Source organism: Bos mutus, chromosome 5 (genome assembly GCF_027580195.1).
Source record: "Bos mutus isolate GX-2022 chromosome 5, NWIPB_WYAK_1.1, whole genome shotgun sequence".
NCBI lineage: Eukaryota > Metazoa > Chordata > Mammalia > Artiodactyla > Bovidae > Bos > Bos mutus.
In genome coordinates, this window is record NC_091621.1 from 74,945,943 (window position 1) to 74,964,088 (window position 18,146).

Below are 18,146 nucleotides of genomic sequence, written 5' to 3' on the forward strand. Positions count from 1 at the left end.
GTATTAGAAAAGAGTCAAATAAAATAGCCACTCTTACCTTGCAACACACAGAATTTTATCTAGAAATCAACATGTCTTTTCATTTTCATTCACCAACATATCCTGTGTGGTTTTAGATAGCCCTGCCAGAGTGAATTTTGATTATTTTTGGACTTCCTTTTAGCTTTTGGTATATTGTGCTTGGGAGAAATATTCAAGGCTGAGGCTATTCTCTGTTTTATTTTTCCTATTTTCTGGGTAATATTATATGAAAACGTTTAAGGAAATGGAGAATGAAGATGGCTATATGACGCTGAAAATCAAGAATCGCTTTGAATCAAGAAAAAAATCTAAAGGTAAGAATATTATTCCCCTTTATTTAGACTCCAGTTTAAAACTGCATTATTCTCTTAGAAGCAAAATTATCCCTAATGTTTTAAAATTAACCATATTCTGGGATTTTAAAAGATGATCATAAATCGTCTAAGATAAATTGTTCAGACTTCTATAAGCATCAACCATAAAAAGATGATTTTTGCAGCCATGGGTACAGAGAAATGCTAATAGGATAATGTATAATCCCTTCAAAGTAGCAATATGAGAATAAGAATGCAACTTTCAACTAAAAGGTCAAAAACAGTATTTTGCATAAATTATTTTTTTTTTTACAAAACATAAGAGACGATTTGGATGTGTTATGTACATGAAGACATCTATTATACTTCAAAAGTAAAGAGCTAGTACTGACGGTGGGAGTAGCAGTGGTATATAGTGTTTTACAGCCTTAAAGTCATTTTTATACATATCTATTTTCAATGTCCACAAAAGATCCATGGAATTGGCAGAATAATCCATTGGGAATGATAGTCAAATTGAGTCAAATTGACTGAATTTGACCCTAAGCCCCACAAAGTGACTGACCTTTGACAATTTCTTTTTTATTTTAAATCTCAATCCTTTTATTTATAATAAAGCAAATATATATACTGATTTTTTTCTCTCTCTTCTTAATGTTTATTTAAATATCTACTTTCATTTTATGCTCCCTTATTTTTTATGGACATTTCTTCCTGTTATTTTATTTTTAATTTATTTTTTAGGCTGTGCCATCTTCACTTTAACTTTTCACTTTCGTGCATTGGAGGAGGAAATGGCAACCCACTCCAGTATTCTTGCCTGGAGAATCCCAGGGACAGAGGACCCTGGTGGGCTACCGTGTGACGTCTATGGGGTCACATAGAGTCGGACACAAATGAGGCGACTTAGCAGCAGCAGCATGCAGCACGCAGGATTTTAGTTCCCGACCAGGAATCAAACCTGTGCCCCCTGAATTGGGAGTGTGAAGTCTTAACCTCTGAACTGCCAGGGATGTCCCTATATTGTGATTTTTTTAATGTAGACATTACAGTAAATGAAACTAAATTATTGGCTATTTCTTCTTTAATGTATAAACCATCTTGTAATAGACAAGGGAGTAGAGACATATGAAATCTTAGTATAGATACATAGAATATAAGATAATATCCATTTAAATTATGAGTGAAAGATGAAAAGTACTGGCAACATATATTATGCTTATGCTGCTGCTGCGTCGCTTCAGTCATGTCCGACTCTGTGCGACCCCATGGACTGCAGCCTACCAGGCTCCTCCATCCATAGGATTTTCCAGGCAACAGTACTGGAGTGGGGTGCCATTGCCTTCTCCCATATTAAGTTTGTAATTCAGCAGAAATTACATATTAAACATGTTTGTGTTTGATAAATTGGATTCTAAGCTTGCTTATTATTGATGAGTGAAAAGAAAATCTGCCCAGTTATTTGACTTATACTGTAAAATAAAGTTACACTTATTGCATAAGTAAGTAAGTAAGCTAGTAAGTGTTAACCGCTCAGTTGTGACCGACTCTTTGCGACCCCATGGACTGTAGTCCACCAGGCAAGGAAAATTTCCCAACATAAAGCAGATATGAATAACACCACTAATAATCTTGCAGGAGTGATAATAATGGAATTCAAAGAGCAGTTTCTTAATATTGAACCATTTAGGCTAATGGCAAACAGTTAAGTGGGTATAGAATGGACCAGTACAATGCACTTCAGGTATCTGGCTTGATACAGTATATAAGTTGTGGCTTATGTAAAAGAACATTGGCTTTTAATTTATACCTATAATAGTATTTGGCATTAAGCTTAAAATTTCCCTCTCTGGCAAGTATGGAATCTATTAACTGCAGATCTATGTGGTCATAAACTTGAGAAAATATATTATGAGGATTTTTGGTGAAGTAGAGAAAGAAATGGCAACCCACTCCAGTGTTCTTGCCTGGAGAATCCCAGGGACGGGGGAGCCTGGTGGGCTGCCGTCTATGGGGTCGCACAGAGTCGGACACGACTGAAGTCAGACACGACTGAAGTGACTTAGCAGCAGCAGAGATCTTTGGTGCTTCCCTGGTAGTTCAGCTGGTAAAGAATCTGCCTGTAATGCAGGAGACCCCGGTTCAACTCCCAGGTCAGGAAGATCCCCTGGAGAAGGGAGAGGCTACTCACTTCAGTATTCTTGGGCTTCCCTGGTGGGTCAGCTGGTAAAGAATCCACCTGCAATGCAGGAGACCTGGTTTCAATCCCCGGGTTGGGAAGATCCCCTGGAGAAGGGAAAGACTATCCACCCACTCCTGTACTCTGGCCTGGAGAATTCCATGGACTGTATAGTCCATGGGGTTGCAAAGAGTCGGATACAACTTCACTTTCACTTTTTCAGAGGTTTTTCTACTTTTGTATGTGACCAAAAATAGATTAAATTAAAAGAGGATCTTAACATAGTATCCCTATTTAAGATATTTGGAAGTTCCCTGTTTTCTCCTCTGTAAAGGGACCATTCCTGCCAAATCTGAGCCAGAGGAGTACTATGGCGTAAATTCTAGACAAACTTCACTAATCAGAGATCTATGCTGTTTAGTCTGATGTTGATTTCTGTCCAAAATATCAAAGCCAGGAAAATACAGTATAGCATATGTAAAAGTGGAATAACATGGAAATATTTCCAGCGCAGTGGCTGGTACATTAATAGAACTTCAATAAATGTTCTTTTATTTATTATAGTGAGTCATTAAAATAAATAATATACATGACAATAGCTGATATATATATATTATTCTACATATAGAATATAAATTATATATTTTGTTTTTATACACTAATGCTTCATGTCTTTAATATATTACTTTTGCATCTCCTCTTATTTTATATTTTTAAAATTTTTTTAATTTTTTAAACTTTTTATTTTGTATTGGGGTATAGCTTATTAATAATGCTGTGATAGTTTCAGGTGAACAGCAAAGGGACTCAGCCGTACATAAATCTGAATCCATTCTCTCTCAAACTCCTTAATATGTTACTGCACATTATATACATGATATATTATTCATATATATATATATACACATTATATTTATTCATGCAGAGATAATTTAATGTCATTGTAAGTCATCAAAAGTCACCAAACAATCAAAGCAAGACAATTTCAGCATAATCCAACACATTCAATAACCATAGCATCTCTTTGTTTTTGTATTGTATTCTAAATTTTCAATTAATCATACTTTTTGTCATAATTTGGGTATAAATTAAAATTATAAACTAAAGATTAAATAAAAATAAATTAAAGTGAAAAGCTTATACATAAATTAATCATAGATTCTAATGCTGTATCTAAAATGAACAGATTTTCTCTGTAATAAAAACAAAACAGAAAAATGTATACAAAGTAAATAGTCACAGACTGCTAAAACTTTTTTTTTTTTAATTTCAATATTTCAGATTTCGCCCTGTATCTACAGTGTTACTGTCTCATGCTAGTACTTGGATGCATTGGCATCCTTATTTTCATGATGGCAGTAATTGGCTTGAACTTTTGGAGTGAGTATGGAATTATAATTTATATTTTCACTTTCAAAAATAATAGTTGATCTTTAATTCCTTTTACTATCAAGATAACCTCCACACTGTAGCTCAATATTGGTAAGCTGACCAGTTATATATTTCATATAACAAAATTATTTTTAAATTAAGAAAAATTAGGAAACACTTAAGTATAAAATTAACACTTACTCCATATCTCTTCTTATGAAGAACCTCCAGTAAAAGATTGGCACCATTTTATTAAAGAATTAGTACTGTATTTTTATTAAAAGTATGTGCTCATTGGTATCACCTTGAGAGACAGGACAGTGATTTAAAAGTATCTACACACTTTTTTTTTTCTGAAGAAGTAGTTAATGTGCATATTCTGTAGTTGTTCTTTTTGAAGTAACAAGACTAATTCATGGTTTCTATAACTTTTTCTTGAAACTGTAGTTCTTGAAAATATAGGGCTCAAGGAAACCAATAAAATTTAATACATTAATAAAAATATTAGTGGGGATAATATTCTTTACTATTTATATATATATTTTTAATAAATTAGTGACAATTTTAATATTGATATTTCTTTTAGATGTGTGCTTATACTTTGACCAGTTTAAAAATACTTTCCATGCTTCTAGTTCAAAACAAAGTGTTGACCATAAATATTTACTTACACTCTTTCCCAAGATTTTATATTAGAATAGTAAAAAAAAAAAGTAGAATAATGAATAGAAACACAAAAGGGTAAATGAAGAAAATTTTAAAGAAAATGAAAAGTGGATGGGTTAATATTATTTGATAAATCAAGGGAGGGAACCACAGTATGGGGAGGGAGGAGGGAGGAGGGTTCAGGATGGGGAACACATGTATACCTGTGGCAGATTCATTTCGATATTTGGCAAAACTAATACAATATTGTAAAGTTTAAAAATAAAATAAAATTAATTAAAAAAAAAAAGAAAACCGTTAATAGATGGCTTCAATCTAGATGAAGCGGTTCCTCACAGCGAAACCTGAAGAGGAGCCCAATTTCAGAGATAAGAGTGCAGAAGCAAAGTTATTAATGGGAAGACTTTACGGAATGCTCTTTAGACTGGTGTCTTGACAGCCTCTTACTCTGCTTATAGTGGCATTTCCCATCATATCATATCAAAAACAAATGAAAATGCTCCTAAAGCAATTAGATAGACAGACAGAATAGATTCATTTGTATTTCAGAACACCATAGACAAAGACACAATCTTAAATGTTTACATGAAGAATTCATTTCCTCTCAAAGGCAAATTGGCCTCGCATTTTCAAATGTACATAAAATTATACCACTGTAGCAATGTTCTAAAAATTATGAACAACTTGATTTTAATGTAAGTTTTTATGCATTCTTTTGGAACAAATAAGGGGGTGAGGCTAATTTTAGATAGAGTGAAACTAGCCTGGGAATGTAATCTAAAGACCTTTCAGATTATCAGCTGTTCTGTGTTCTGGAAAGCAATTAATTCACTCTGTGTTAAAAAATCTATGGATAATGCAAATAAGAAGCTGAAGGAACTTAATAAGATTCTTGAGTGTATGCCTGCAACAAGATGAAACAATATCAATTAAAAAGTTCAGTGAAGAACATAATACACAAAAAAGTAAAAGAAATGAATTTTAAGAATGCACAGAATATTTGGAATTTTGATTAGTACTTAGAGCAGTAAAAGTAGATATGGTAAAAAGTAGTTAACTCTCAGGACAGAGAGGAATAGAGGCATAGCAGAAAAGAGAGATTTTGAATTTTTATTTGTATGTTTTTATTTTGTGCTAGCATGCTTATTTTCGTATACCTAGACTTCTATCCATTTTAAGTTTCTCTTTATATCTTCCCCTTTGCATTGAATGCAGATAGAGAAATGGATTTCCTTCAGAAAGCTAATATCACCAGCCTCGCAGGTAATCATCTGTCTGTAATGTGCTGTTCTGTTTGAATCAAAGATTTCAATCAACTGGTCACATGAATTTAGGAAAATTAAACATTAGTTTTGAAAACTTGCAAAGGAAGAATGTAGTAACTAACATCATAGAACTTTTAGTGTAGATTGAACCAATTATAACTGTTCAAATTATATGTGTGGACTTGATTAGGTAGTGCACAATACCCAGATATTTGATCAAACACTTGTTTAAATGTTGCTGTGAAAGTACTTTTTAGGTTATGTTAATATGTAAGTCAATAGATTTTGAGTAAAGCAAATCACCTTCCAGAATGTGGGTAGGTTTCACCCAATCAGTTGAGAGCCCTAAGAGACAAACACTGAAGTTTTCAAGGGAAGAGGAAATTGAGACTCTAGAATGCCTTCAGATCTGGGCTGCAACACCAACTTTTCCCTGGGTCTCCAACCTGCTAGCCTGAACATTTTAGACTTGCTAGCCTTAATGATCACATGATCCAGGTCCTTAAAATCTCTCTCCTTTCATTCTGATTCTTTCTTTCTCTCTCTTTAAACATGCACACACAGACACAAAATTCTGTTAGTTCTATTTCTCTGAAGAACTCTAACATACCAATTAGCATAGGGCAGGATGGCATGATTCAGTGATTAGTAACATGGGTTATGGAACCAAAGTAACTGGGTTGAAACTTCAGCTTTAATATTTATCTGCTGTATGACTTTGGGAAAGTGACAATGTCTGTGTGACTCACTTTCTCATCTGTAAATTGAGCATAATAATATCTACTTCATAAGGTTTTGTTTTATTATATTCTTGTATTTCTATTATGTTTCCCTGGTGGTTCAGTGGTAAGAAACCACCTGCCAATGCTGGAGACATGGGTTCAATCCCTGGGTGGGGAAGATCCCCTGGAGGAGGAAATGGCAACCCACTCCAGTATTCTTGCCTGGGAAATCCCATGGACAGAGGAGCCTGGTGGGCTACAGTCCAAGGGGTCACAAATGAATTGGACACAAGTTAGCACTAAACAACAGATTTGTATTATGCAAAATATAACTAAAAGTGGAAAGGATTATATAATAAATCTCCATGTGCCTTTCATTTGGTATCAACACTTATTAATATGTAATGAAGATTATCTCATCTATATCTCCGCCTCCATCACACTCTCATACTAGGTTTTATTAAAGCAATTACCAGCTATCATGCCATTTAATATTTAAATATTTTAGTATGTGATTCTGATAGTTAAGGGTTTAACACAATCACAATGTCACTATAAGTCCTGTGTTTGTTTACAGTGTACAATGGGCTGATTTAATATACATATATTGCAAGATGATTTCTATCTCCATCACATCACATAGTTACCACTTCTTTCTTGACGTGAGTGTGGGTGTGTTTTCATTTCATATATGGTAATGCCTAGGAGTAGAATTATTGAGTTACATAGCAATTCTTTGCTTGAATATTTGGAGGAACTGCCACTGTTTTCCAAAGCAACTGCACGATTTGATGTCTCCTTGGGCCCATTTTAGAATTCTACCACAATTCCTAAAACCAAGTTGACAATAACCTCCTAAATCATCTACTATTTCGTCAGCATTAGATTTTTGTTTCCATTTTATTTGTTAGAATCAGAGCAAAGACCAGTTACATCAGCTAAAATGTCTGAGTCTCTAAATCTGTACATTCTCCTTACTTCCTTTTGTTTCCTTCTTAGACATTTATTTAATGTTGAAAAAAATGGATTATGGTTGTGTCTAATTTCTCATGTTCTGGATTTTACTGTGTCTATCTCTATTGCTTCATTGAATGTATCTATTTTATAAAGCTGTTTTTAAAAATAAATATATGTTAAGTGCTTAGAAACCTGCTTGGCCCACAGTAATGACATTTTGTGTTAGTTATTACTATGCAAACCATCTGAGATAGGAATTGATACAAAGTGTTGCTCAATAAGTATTTTTCTCCATCCTCATCCTCATGATATTTCTCCTTATTGTAGAACGTGGTACTTGAAACTGAATTAACTCTTATAACTCTTCTGGATAATAAGTGTCCACATTTTGCATTTTTTTGTGGTTTTAACATATTACATTGATCATTTGGAGTATTTTCAGTGTGTTTTGCAGCTCTAGAGCTGTATTTTACTGACTAGTCTATCAGAATCCATGTAATAGAATTAGTTTGTCCAAATGACTCCTTTTCACTAGTGAATAAATAGCATGTCTCCAATCATAAATTGAGACGTGTATTTAAGGTCATTTTAGCACATGACTATGTACTTGTACAGGCTTCCCAGGTGGCCTCAGTGATAAAGAACCCGCCTGCCAATGCAGGAGACATAAGAGACGTGAGTTCAATCCCTGGGTCAGGAAAGTCCCCTGGAGAAGGGAATGGCAACCCATTCCAGTATTCTTGCCTGGAGAATCCCATGGACAGAGGAACCAGGCAGGCTATATAGTCCATGGGGTCGCACAGACTCAGACACGACTGAAGTGACTTCACACACAGGCATGTATATACTTGTATAGCTGAGATTAGAATCCAATTACCCTGAGTCATCACATACTTTTTTTGTTGCTGTTGTTTTCGTTTTTGCTTTAAAAAAATTTTTTTTTTTTTTTTTTAAAATATAAATTTATTTATTTTAATTGGAGGTTAATTACTTTACAATATTGTATTGGTTTTGCCATACATCACATACTTTAGGAAGATTTAAATTATTCAGAATTGTCAACTCTTGCCCTAGTAGAAAGTAGTTAAGGATATATTTGATGTTTTATATATTGAAAATTAGTCCATGATAGTCTTCTTCAAGTCATGTCTGCTGATGTAACTTTGTTTTCCCATCATAGCTAGATATCTTAATTCAGTTTCCTAAAATGAATTTTTTAAAAATTTAGGCTTATAGATGACAGACTAAAATATTAGCCATGAAAAGTGTGACATGCTGTAACTTATGGATATTTAATTCAATCATTCAACAAACAACCTTCAGGCACTATAATTAAAGTGATGTATGATAGGAGATTCATTGATGAGTATGTCAGTTACCTGAAGAACCTTCCAATCAGATAAAAGTTATGGAGTCATTCACAGGTGACAATGACATGGACAATTCATCCTTAGTTAAGTGGCACCTGAGTGTTCTGATTCTTAGAGGTGGCAGAAATTATGACTGTTTGAAAACTTTGTTTCTGAGGTGAAAAATGATCTCTGAAAGATAGCAGTGAGCAGTCCTAGAGTGATCTTATTTCCCTCCTCAAGAAGTGAACCTAAGTAGCCTCAATGAGAAGGCAATGGCACCCCACTCCAGTACTCTTGCCTGGCAAATCCCATGGACGGAGGAGCCTGGTAGGCTGCAGTCCATGGGGTCGCTAAGAGTCGGACACGACTGAGCGACTTCACTTTCACTTTTCACTTCCATGCATTGGAGAAGGAAATGGCAACCCACTCCAGTGTTCTTGCCTGGAGAATCCTGGGGACCGGGGGAGCCTTGTGGGCTGCCGTCTGTGGGGTCGCACAGAGTCGGACACGACTGAAGTGACACAGCAGCAGCAGCAGCCTCGATGATAATCAGGAATCCTAGCCCCTAGTCCACCAGGGGTTACAGGCTCCAAGAAAAGCAGCCCTGGCTCTTTCCCTCATTTGAAAGGAAGAATGTTTCAAGGCAGCAAAAACTGTAAACACATGCACAAAGTTTATTATTAGAAACAGTGTAAAAAATGGGAAAGCACACAGAGAAGCAGTTTGTTTATTTAAGACCCAATCAAGGCAGAGATACACACCCATAGAGGAAGAGTGTGGGCGTCCTTGCTAATGAGGCAGAGCACAGTAAAGAGGCAATTTACATCACTAGTACAGGACAGTTCTTCTGGGTCTTTGTTTACCTTTGGCCAATTATCTCAGTTCTTTTCCCACACTTGACTAGTCCTGGACCCTCCCCAACGTGGGTGCACAAAAACATTTTGCTGAGATGGATCGCACAGCAGAGGCCTGTGGGTACACGTCCACACTTATTATGGGATGGTGCACCCTCCATTTTGACCCCCAAAGAGTCTTCCTGTATACATGCAGACAGGGGAGTTTTCCTTGACCTCAGAAGTGGTCATCTTATCTCTTTACTTTAGTAGTGCTCAGCTTCTGCCACTAGCTTTGTCCTTGGAGGGTCTGGGTGAGAAGGAAACTTCAATTTTAGTACACTTAACAAACAGCAGCTGTTTGGCTCAGGGACCTATCTCGTACCTCAGAAATGCAGTTGATCATTAAAAGATACACATAATTTAGAGGATGAAGAGGAAGGGAAGGCTATTCAAGACTAGGGAAACAGTGTGATTGAAAAGCAATCAACACAATAAGGTAAGAAACTATGATGAAAGTAATCTCACAGGAAGGAAGTGCAGGTTATAAGGACAATCTCAAGGAAAAGCAATTAGAAACAGGGGAAAGAATCAAACAACAGGTTTTTAATTTTTGATTAGTTATAAACACTTAAAAATATTATATATTTGTCTCTCCTAATTATGAGGTCAGAATTCATAAGCTTTGCTCTCTGCAACCCATAGACTCAAACAATGCCTCCCTTCCAGGAAATATACAGATTCTGAATTAATTTCATTCTCCTTCTGCTAATGAGGTACTTTTTAATTACAAAAAGTGAGTTGGCAAAAATCTATTTTCCACTCAATCATGTTTGATACTATTCACACTTTCTCTAATGACTGTAGTTTAACTGATTTCTTTCCCCTGTATTTTCCTTCAGGAAATAATTATGTGTGCCCAAGTGACTGGCTACTAAATCAAGGAAAATGTTACAGGTTTTCAACTTTTTCTAAAACTTGGAATGAAAGTCAACGTGATTGTTTAAAGCTACAGGCACATTTACCTGTGATTCAAAATTCAAAAGAGCTGGTGAGGAGTCAAAAACAGTTTTTAAGTGTTCAAGGGTGAATCACTAGGTACAATTCAAAGTGTGGGTGGTTCATAGTTATTGCTTTTGAACATTCCTTAACCAGCATACCATTCATGAGGTTCTCAAGGCAAGAATACTAAAGTGGTTTGCCACTTCCTTCTCCAGGGAACCACATTTTGTCTGGCCCTAACTAGCAGGGACATGCCCTTCAGCTGCTCCACGTAGTTGGATGACATGCCTGGTGCCCTGGCTGTCCCACTGCTGGTCCTCTTTTGAGCCGTGTAAAACCTTCACTGGCCACTGGGTGTTTGTCAACAAGCAGCCTGGGGTCAGACAAAGGCCCTGCTGGAGTGACTGGGAAGGGTTGTGGGAGAGGCTGGAGCCAAATTTGGAGGACATGGAGGAGTAAAGGGCACCCTGGTCTCTGTGCTCCCTCTGGCCCCCCCGGGGGGCCTACAATTACTATTGTTTATTTTTTAAAACCTTATTATTCTGAAAGAAATGGTTATTTATCATTTCATTAATGCCTGGCTCAGTGCCTTACTGTATAAAAGGCATCAAAAAAATTTTTGAGAGCTTGTTTGGAGGTTCTAGCAGGGGAGTACATTTACTTGTATACTCTTGACAGCAGACAAGTCCTCCTCTATTGCGATGATCATCTTCTTTGATGGAACTCGCAACTTCTGGAGGGACACACACGGAGTGGCAAGGGAGGAAGGGACACCCATCTAGCCAGCCAGATCAGCTGAATCAACCCTGGTGATCAATGTGATGACAGATGTCACAACCCTATTGCCCTCACATCCCCATTTTTTTTGAATGAATGAATATACTATTTTTCCTATAGAAGTTCATACAGAAGAGTTTGAAATCTGGACAACCTAGTTGGCTTGGACTATGTATTACATCCCCAGGAAAACAATGGGTATGGATAAATGAACACCTTTTTGTGGAACAAGAAATGTAAGTACTTATTTGCGGGGCAGAGATGGTGGAGGTATTGATGTTTTATTTATAGAAAAGTATTTGTATTTAAGCTTCTTTGCTTTCTGGTCTTTTTCTTCTTTCTTTTATCATTTCTTTTGAAAAACATTTTCTTTCCTTTTTTTTTTTTTACTTTCTTTCTTTACTCTCTTTTCTTTCCTTCCTCTCCTTCTCCTTTTAACATTTACTGAAGAGAATAGAGGGGGTCTCCAGGTGCTCAGTGGTAAAGAATCAGCTTGCCAATGCAGGAGACACAGGTTTGATCCCTGGGTTGGGAAGACTCCCTTGAGGAGGAGGTGGCAATCTGCTCCAGTATTCTTGCTGGTAAAATCTGACGGACAGAGGAGCTTGGTGGGCTAGTCTGTGGGACTGCAAGGATTCAGAGATGACTGAGTGACTGAGCATGCAAAGGGAATAGAAGGTATTCATTATGGAACATGTAAATTATTAATTGCAAAAAATGATAGTTACTTTTAAATTGTTAACTGATTTAAATCTCCTTTAAAATATTACCAAGCAAATATTTTCCATATACAAAATGCAAAGGTAAATTTTACTTATAAATGAAAAACACCTGAAATATATACAAACATCTCTTGAGCTGAAATCAGAAAGTGAGAATTTGCAATCTTGCCCTTAGAAAATTATTTCAATCTCATTGAATAATTTTTTTTGCATGTAGGAAAAAAATATATTTTTTGTATGTATGAAAAGAAAATGAAGCTTTTCCCACAATATTCTTGTGTGAACACTATAACGTAATACATGTTACGTTATGTAAGAGGCTTTAAGATTCTTAGGTGTCACAGATGTTTGCATATTCTCTGTGCTTTGATTTTCTTAACATTCTAACATGCTAGAGCACCTGAGATTTGGCAAGTTTGGGACAAAGACCATGAAATGTCAGTTCATTTCAATCTGTTTATTTAGTCCTAGATATTGCTGAATTCAGACTTAAATTGAAGAAAGTAGGGAAAACCACTAGACCATTCAGGTATGACCTAAATCAAATCCCTTATGATTATACAGTGGAAGTGAGAAATAGATTTAAGGGCCTAGATCTGATAGATAGAGTGCCTGATGAGCTATGGAATGAGGTTCATGACATTGTACAGGAGACAGGGATCAAGACCATCCCATTGGAAAAGAAATGCAAAAAAGCAAAATGGCTGTCTGGGGAGGCCTTACAAATAGCTGTGAAAAGAAGAGAAGTGAAAAGCAAAGGAGAAAAGGAAAGATATAAACATCTGAATGCAGAGTTCCAAAGAATAGCAAGAAGAGATAAGAAAGCCTTCTTCAGCTATCAGTGCAAAGAAATAGAGGAAAACAACAGAACGGGAAAGACTAGAGATCTCTTCAAGAAAATCAGAGATACCAAGGGAACATTTCATGCAAAGAAGGGCTCGATAAAGGACAGAAATGGACCTAGCAGAAGCAGAAGAAATTAAGAAGAGATGGCAAGAATACACAGAAGAACGGTACAAAAAAGATCTTCATGACCCAGATAATCATGATGGTGTGATCACTGACCTAGAGCCAGACATCCTGGAATGTGAAGTCACGTGGGCCTTAGAAAGCATCACTACGAACAAAGCTAGTGGAGGTGATAGAATTCCAGTTGAGCTATTCCAAATCCTGAAAGATGATGCTGTGAAAGTGCTGCACTCAATATGCCAGCAAATTTGGAAAACTCAGCAGTGGCCACAGGACTGGAAAAGGTCAGTTTTCATTCCAATCCCAAAGAAAGGCAATGCCAAAGAATGCTCAAACTACCGCACAATTGCACTCATCTCACATGCTAGTAAAGTAATGCTCAAAATTCTCCAAGCCAGGCTTCAGCAATATGTGAACCATGAACTTCCTGATGTTCAAGCTGGTTTTTGAAAAGGCAGAGGAACCAGAGATCAAATTGCCAACACATGCTGGATCATGGAAAAAGCAAGAGAGTTCCAGAAAAACATCTATTTCTGCTTTATCGACTATGCCAAAGCCTTTGACTGTGTGGATCACAATAAACTGTGGAAAATTCTGAAAGAGATGGGAATACCAGACCACCTGACCTGCCTCTTGAGAAATCTGTATGCAGGGCAGCAAGCAACAGTTAGTACTGGACATGGAACAACAGACTGGTTCCAAATAGGAAAAGGAGTATGTCAAGGCTGTATATTGTCACCTTGCTTATTTGCCTTATATGCAGAGTACATCATGAGAAATGCTGGACTGGAAGAAGCACAAGCTGGAATCAAGATTGCCAGGAGAAATATCAATCACCTCAGATATGTAGATGACACCACCCTTATGGCAGAAAGTGAAGAGGAACTCAAAAGCCTCTTGATGAAGGTGAAAGTGGAGAGTTAAAAAGTTGGCTTAAAGCTTAACATTCAGAAAACTAAGATCATGGCCTCTGGTCCCATCACTTCATGGGAAATAGATGGGGAAACAGTGGAAACAGTGTCAGACTTTATTTTTCTGGGCTCCCAAATCACTGCAGATGGTGACTGCAGCCATGAAATTAAAAGACGCTTACTCCTTGGAAGGAAAGTTATGACCAACCTAGATAGCCTATTCAAAAGCAGAGACATTACTTTGCCAACAAAGTTTCGTCTAGTCAAGGCTATGGTTTTTCCTGTGGTCATGTATGGATGTGAGAGTTGGACTGTGAAGAAGGCTGAGCGCTGAAGAATTGATGCTTTTGAACTGTGGTGTTGGAGAAGACTCTTGAGAGTCCCTTGGACTACAAGGAGATCCAACCAGTTCATTCTGAAGGAGATCAGCCCTGGGATTTCTTTGGAAGGAATGATGCTGGAGCTGAAACTCCAGTACTTTGGCCACCTCATGCGGAGTTGACTCATTGGAAAAGACTCTGATGCTGGGAGGGATTGGGGGCAGGAGGAGAAGGAGAGGACAGAGGATGAGATGGCTGGATGGCATCACTGACTCCATGGACATGAATCTGAGTGAACTCCGGGAGTTGGTGATGGACAGGGAGGCCTGGCATGCTGTGATTCATGGGGTCGCAAAGAGTCGGACACGACTGAGCCACTGATCTGATCTGATTGCTATTCGCCATTCATTCTTGTCTTTCACAAACATTAAACTAAAATATGAAGTAGTATTCATTCTTTGGACCTGCTTTGATTGCAAACTTGACAAAATTTAGTTAGAAATAACTAGGCTCTTTTTTTATTCTTTTATTTGGAAAGCAGAATATTGTTACGGCAGCATCTCTCTCTCTCTCTCTTTTAATCCTGTAGCCAAAAGAGAAATTTATTGTAGAAGGAGAGTAGATAACTGAGTAACATATTTCATTTTAAAAGCTTTCATTTAATTATTTAAGGAAAAATGGTATGCAGATGGGGCTTCTCAGATGTCTCAGTGGTAAAGAATCCACTTGCCAATGCAGGAGTTGCAGGAGATGCCAGATAAATCCCTGAGTCAGAAAGATCCTCTGGAGAAGGGAATAGCAACCCATTCTAGTATTCTTGCCTGGAGAATACCATTGACAGAGGAACATGGCAGGCTACAGTCCATGGGGTTGCAAAGAGTTGGACACGACTGAGTGACTAACAAACATGCAATCAATGACTAGAAAAAATAGTTAAGGAAATAGCTCTCTCAAAAATTATTCTATTCACACCTATTCCTAACCCTATCATACCACTGAAGAATTAGCAGTTATTTAAACAGTTTTAACTTGAAAATATCCCTAGTTTCCAACTTCAAAACTCCTGAAACTCCCACTGGTCTGTAGAATATCTGTCACCACATAACCTTTATCAAAAACTTTCATTTTAGCATTTAGCTGTCTCTAAAGGACATTATTTATGCTGCTATGTGAAAAATGAGTAGATGGAAAGTGACATGGAAATGGACTTTCAATCACAAGGCTATGACCAGGGAGAAAGAGAGGTAATGGTAGCTTGGGAGAGAAGTAAATGGATGTCAGGACTAATTTTGAGATGGGATGCCCAGGACTTGCTGATGCATGTAATTCGAGGGTTAAGAGGGCAGGAACAGTCAGGAATGCGCCTAGTCTTCAGACTTGCACTCCCATAGTATTGATACTCAAATAAGAGCCATCCCAGAAGGGAGAGGGTGTAGGATAAGCAAATCAAGAGTGCCTCACTGGCAACAAAAGAAGAGTCTATTCTAAAATCTTTTGTTGTTGTTGTTGTTATAACAATATAACAGATTTATTATAACAAATCTGTTGTTATTCTAAATCTTTTGTTGTCCCTGGCAACAAAAGAAGAGTCTTTTCTAAAATCTCTGCAACATTTTGACTGCTGGAAAAAAAAAAAATTACCTGCACAACTTGGCTGGGGGAAACTTTAAGAAGTATAACCATTATTTTAAGATAAATGCTCTAAAGTCTGCCTTGTGTCTTCTAGTTTCTCGGTGATTGGACCCATTGATAACATGAGCTGTGCTGTCATAACAAGAAATCAGGTGTATTCCGAAGACTGTGACTCCAAATTTAATGGCATTTGCCAGAGAGATGCTGTCTGAACAACGAAAGCAAACCTGTGCATTTAAATAATTGGAAGAGAAATATATGGATGTTAACAGTGCCTATCTTTTTTTGGAATACAAACTTATTTTTTAATACAAACAAAAAATTTTCATGTATTCAGTACAGATACAACACTCCAAAATTAGAAAATGGAATAACTTATTTTTAAACTAGAAAACATAATTCCCTATTTTTTTATAATGCTATTAGAGATTATTATAAATTACTTTTAAATGTGGTAATTGTATTGTGGTTATGTTGTACGGACAGATAGGAAAACATTCACGATATTATGTCTAGAATTTTCTTAATTTATAAATGATACAAGATTGTTGTTGTTGTTGTTCAGTCACCCAGTCGTGTCTGACTCTTCTTGACCCCGTGGACAGCAGCATGCCAGGCCTCCCTGTCCCTCACTATCTCCTGGAGTTTCCCCAAGTTCATGTCCATTGCATCAGTGATGCCATCCAGCCATCACATCCTCTGACACACTCTTCTCCTTTTGCCTTCAATCTTTCCTGGAATCAGGGTCTTTTTCAATGAGTCAGCTGTTCACATCAGGTAACCAAAGTATTGGAGCTTCAGCTTCAGCATTAGTTCTTCCAATGAGTATTCAGGGTTGATTTCCTTTAAGATTGACTGGTTACAAGATTGACAATGAGTTAATAACTTAAAACTGAATAATGAGTATATGCGACTTACTGTATTATTTTCTCTACTTTTAAATATGTTTGACAATTTCCTAACACAAAACAAAACATGTTTTGGTTGGGGAAGAATGTTGATTTCTGACTTCAGTCTTTGACATTCTTATTTATCCCTGTTGCTGCAGTGTCTAAAAAATATGAAATTTAATTTTCTAATCCTGCTTATTCTCTATTTCTTAGGTTCTAACTCTTCCTGTGCATTTGATGAAATAATAGACCAGTGCATAGATGTGGTTATACAACATTTTTTTTTTCTTCATGGTGGGCTTTGTCCTTAATTACTTTCAGTTTTTATCAAAAAGAAATCAAACTTTCAACTGGTAATAAAGTACTCAGCCATTGTAATTATGAGTGGCTTTCTGAAGTAATATACAATCTTGTATTTAATGTGATTTTACAATTCATTTCCCTTTAATCAAATTTGCATTTAAACATTGTTATATTGAGAATTGTCTCACTCCCTTAGTTTTCTAACTGAAATTTTATACAAAGTACCTTATTTTTTCTCTCATTTATCCAAAATGCACTCATATTTCAAAGTAAATTCAACAGTTTGTGTGCCCTAAGTAGGTGAGGAGGTATGACATAACATCATCAGAAAGTTCTCTGTAGTTCATGCTGAGCCATCAGGAATTGATTCACCCTGATAGGTATGACTTAAAGGAAAACAAGGAGTTAATTACTTTAAACCATTAAGCAGTTAAAATTAATTTGTAATCATGAACCAACAGCAAAAATAAAACACATTATAAATCAAGCAAAATTTGAACTTAATCTGTGCCAAAATGTAATTTTGGCTAAATTTCATATTGTCAAGTTTTCTTGGTGACAAATGATGAATAGATACAATATGCCTGTGCTTGCTTACATGCTGATATTTTCCAAGTATTTGCATTCACATATAGTGCCAGGAACAACATTTATGGGTGGGACTCACAAGAATCTCCTTTTCATTTATCAGAAAGTTTCATCTGAAACTAATTTAGGAGTGAGCCTCCATTGGCGGATTCATTTTGATTTGGCAAAGGTAATACAATTATGTAAAGTTTAAAAAAAAAAAAGATATGGAAGAAAGATTAGTCTGTGTGTTTCTGTATGTTTATCCTGTAACCTAGACTCTTTCTTTTTCTCCAGCTTCTCCATCCTAAGTGTCTATGTATTCTCCTACACTCTCCTTCCTTCTTGTACTGAGAGGTTACAGTTACCTAGG

General features: G+C 36.5%; 1 protein-coding gene across 1 annotated transcript; it reads left to right on the forward strand.

The window, feature by feature from the left end:
• Positions 1-176: 176 nt before the first annotated feature.
• KLRF2 (killer cell lectin like receptor F2) lies at positions 177-16,812 on the forward strand. The gene is made up of 6 exons (XM_005907137.3): positions 177-335; positions 3,796-3,894; positions 5,767-5,814; positions 10,583-10,731; positions 11,580-11,695; positions 16,108-16,812. Exons 1-6 carry the CDS (start codon positions 248-250, stop codon positions 16,223-16,225), a joined length of 618 nt encoding a protein of 205 aa, XP_005907199.2. The 5' UTR covers positions 177-247; the 3' UTR covers positions 16,226-16,812.
• The last annotated feature ends 1,334 nt before the right edge of the window (positions 16,813-18,146 follow it).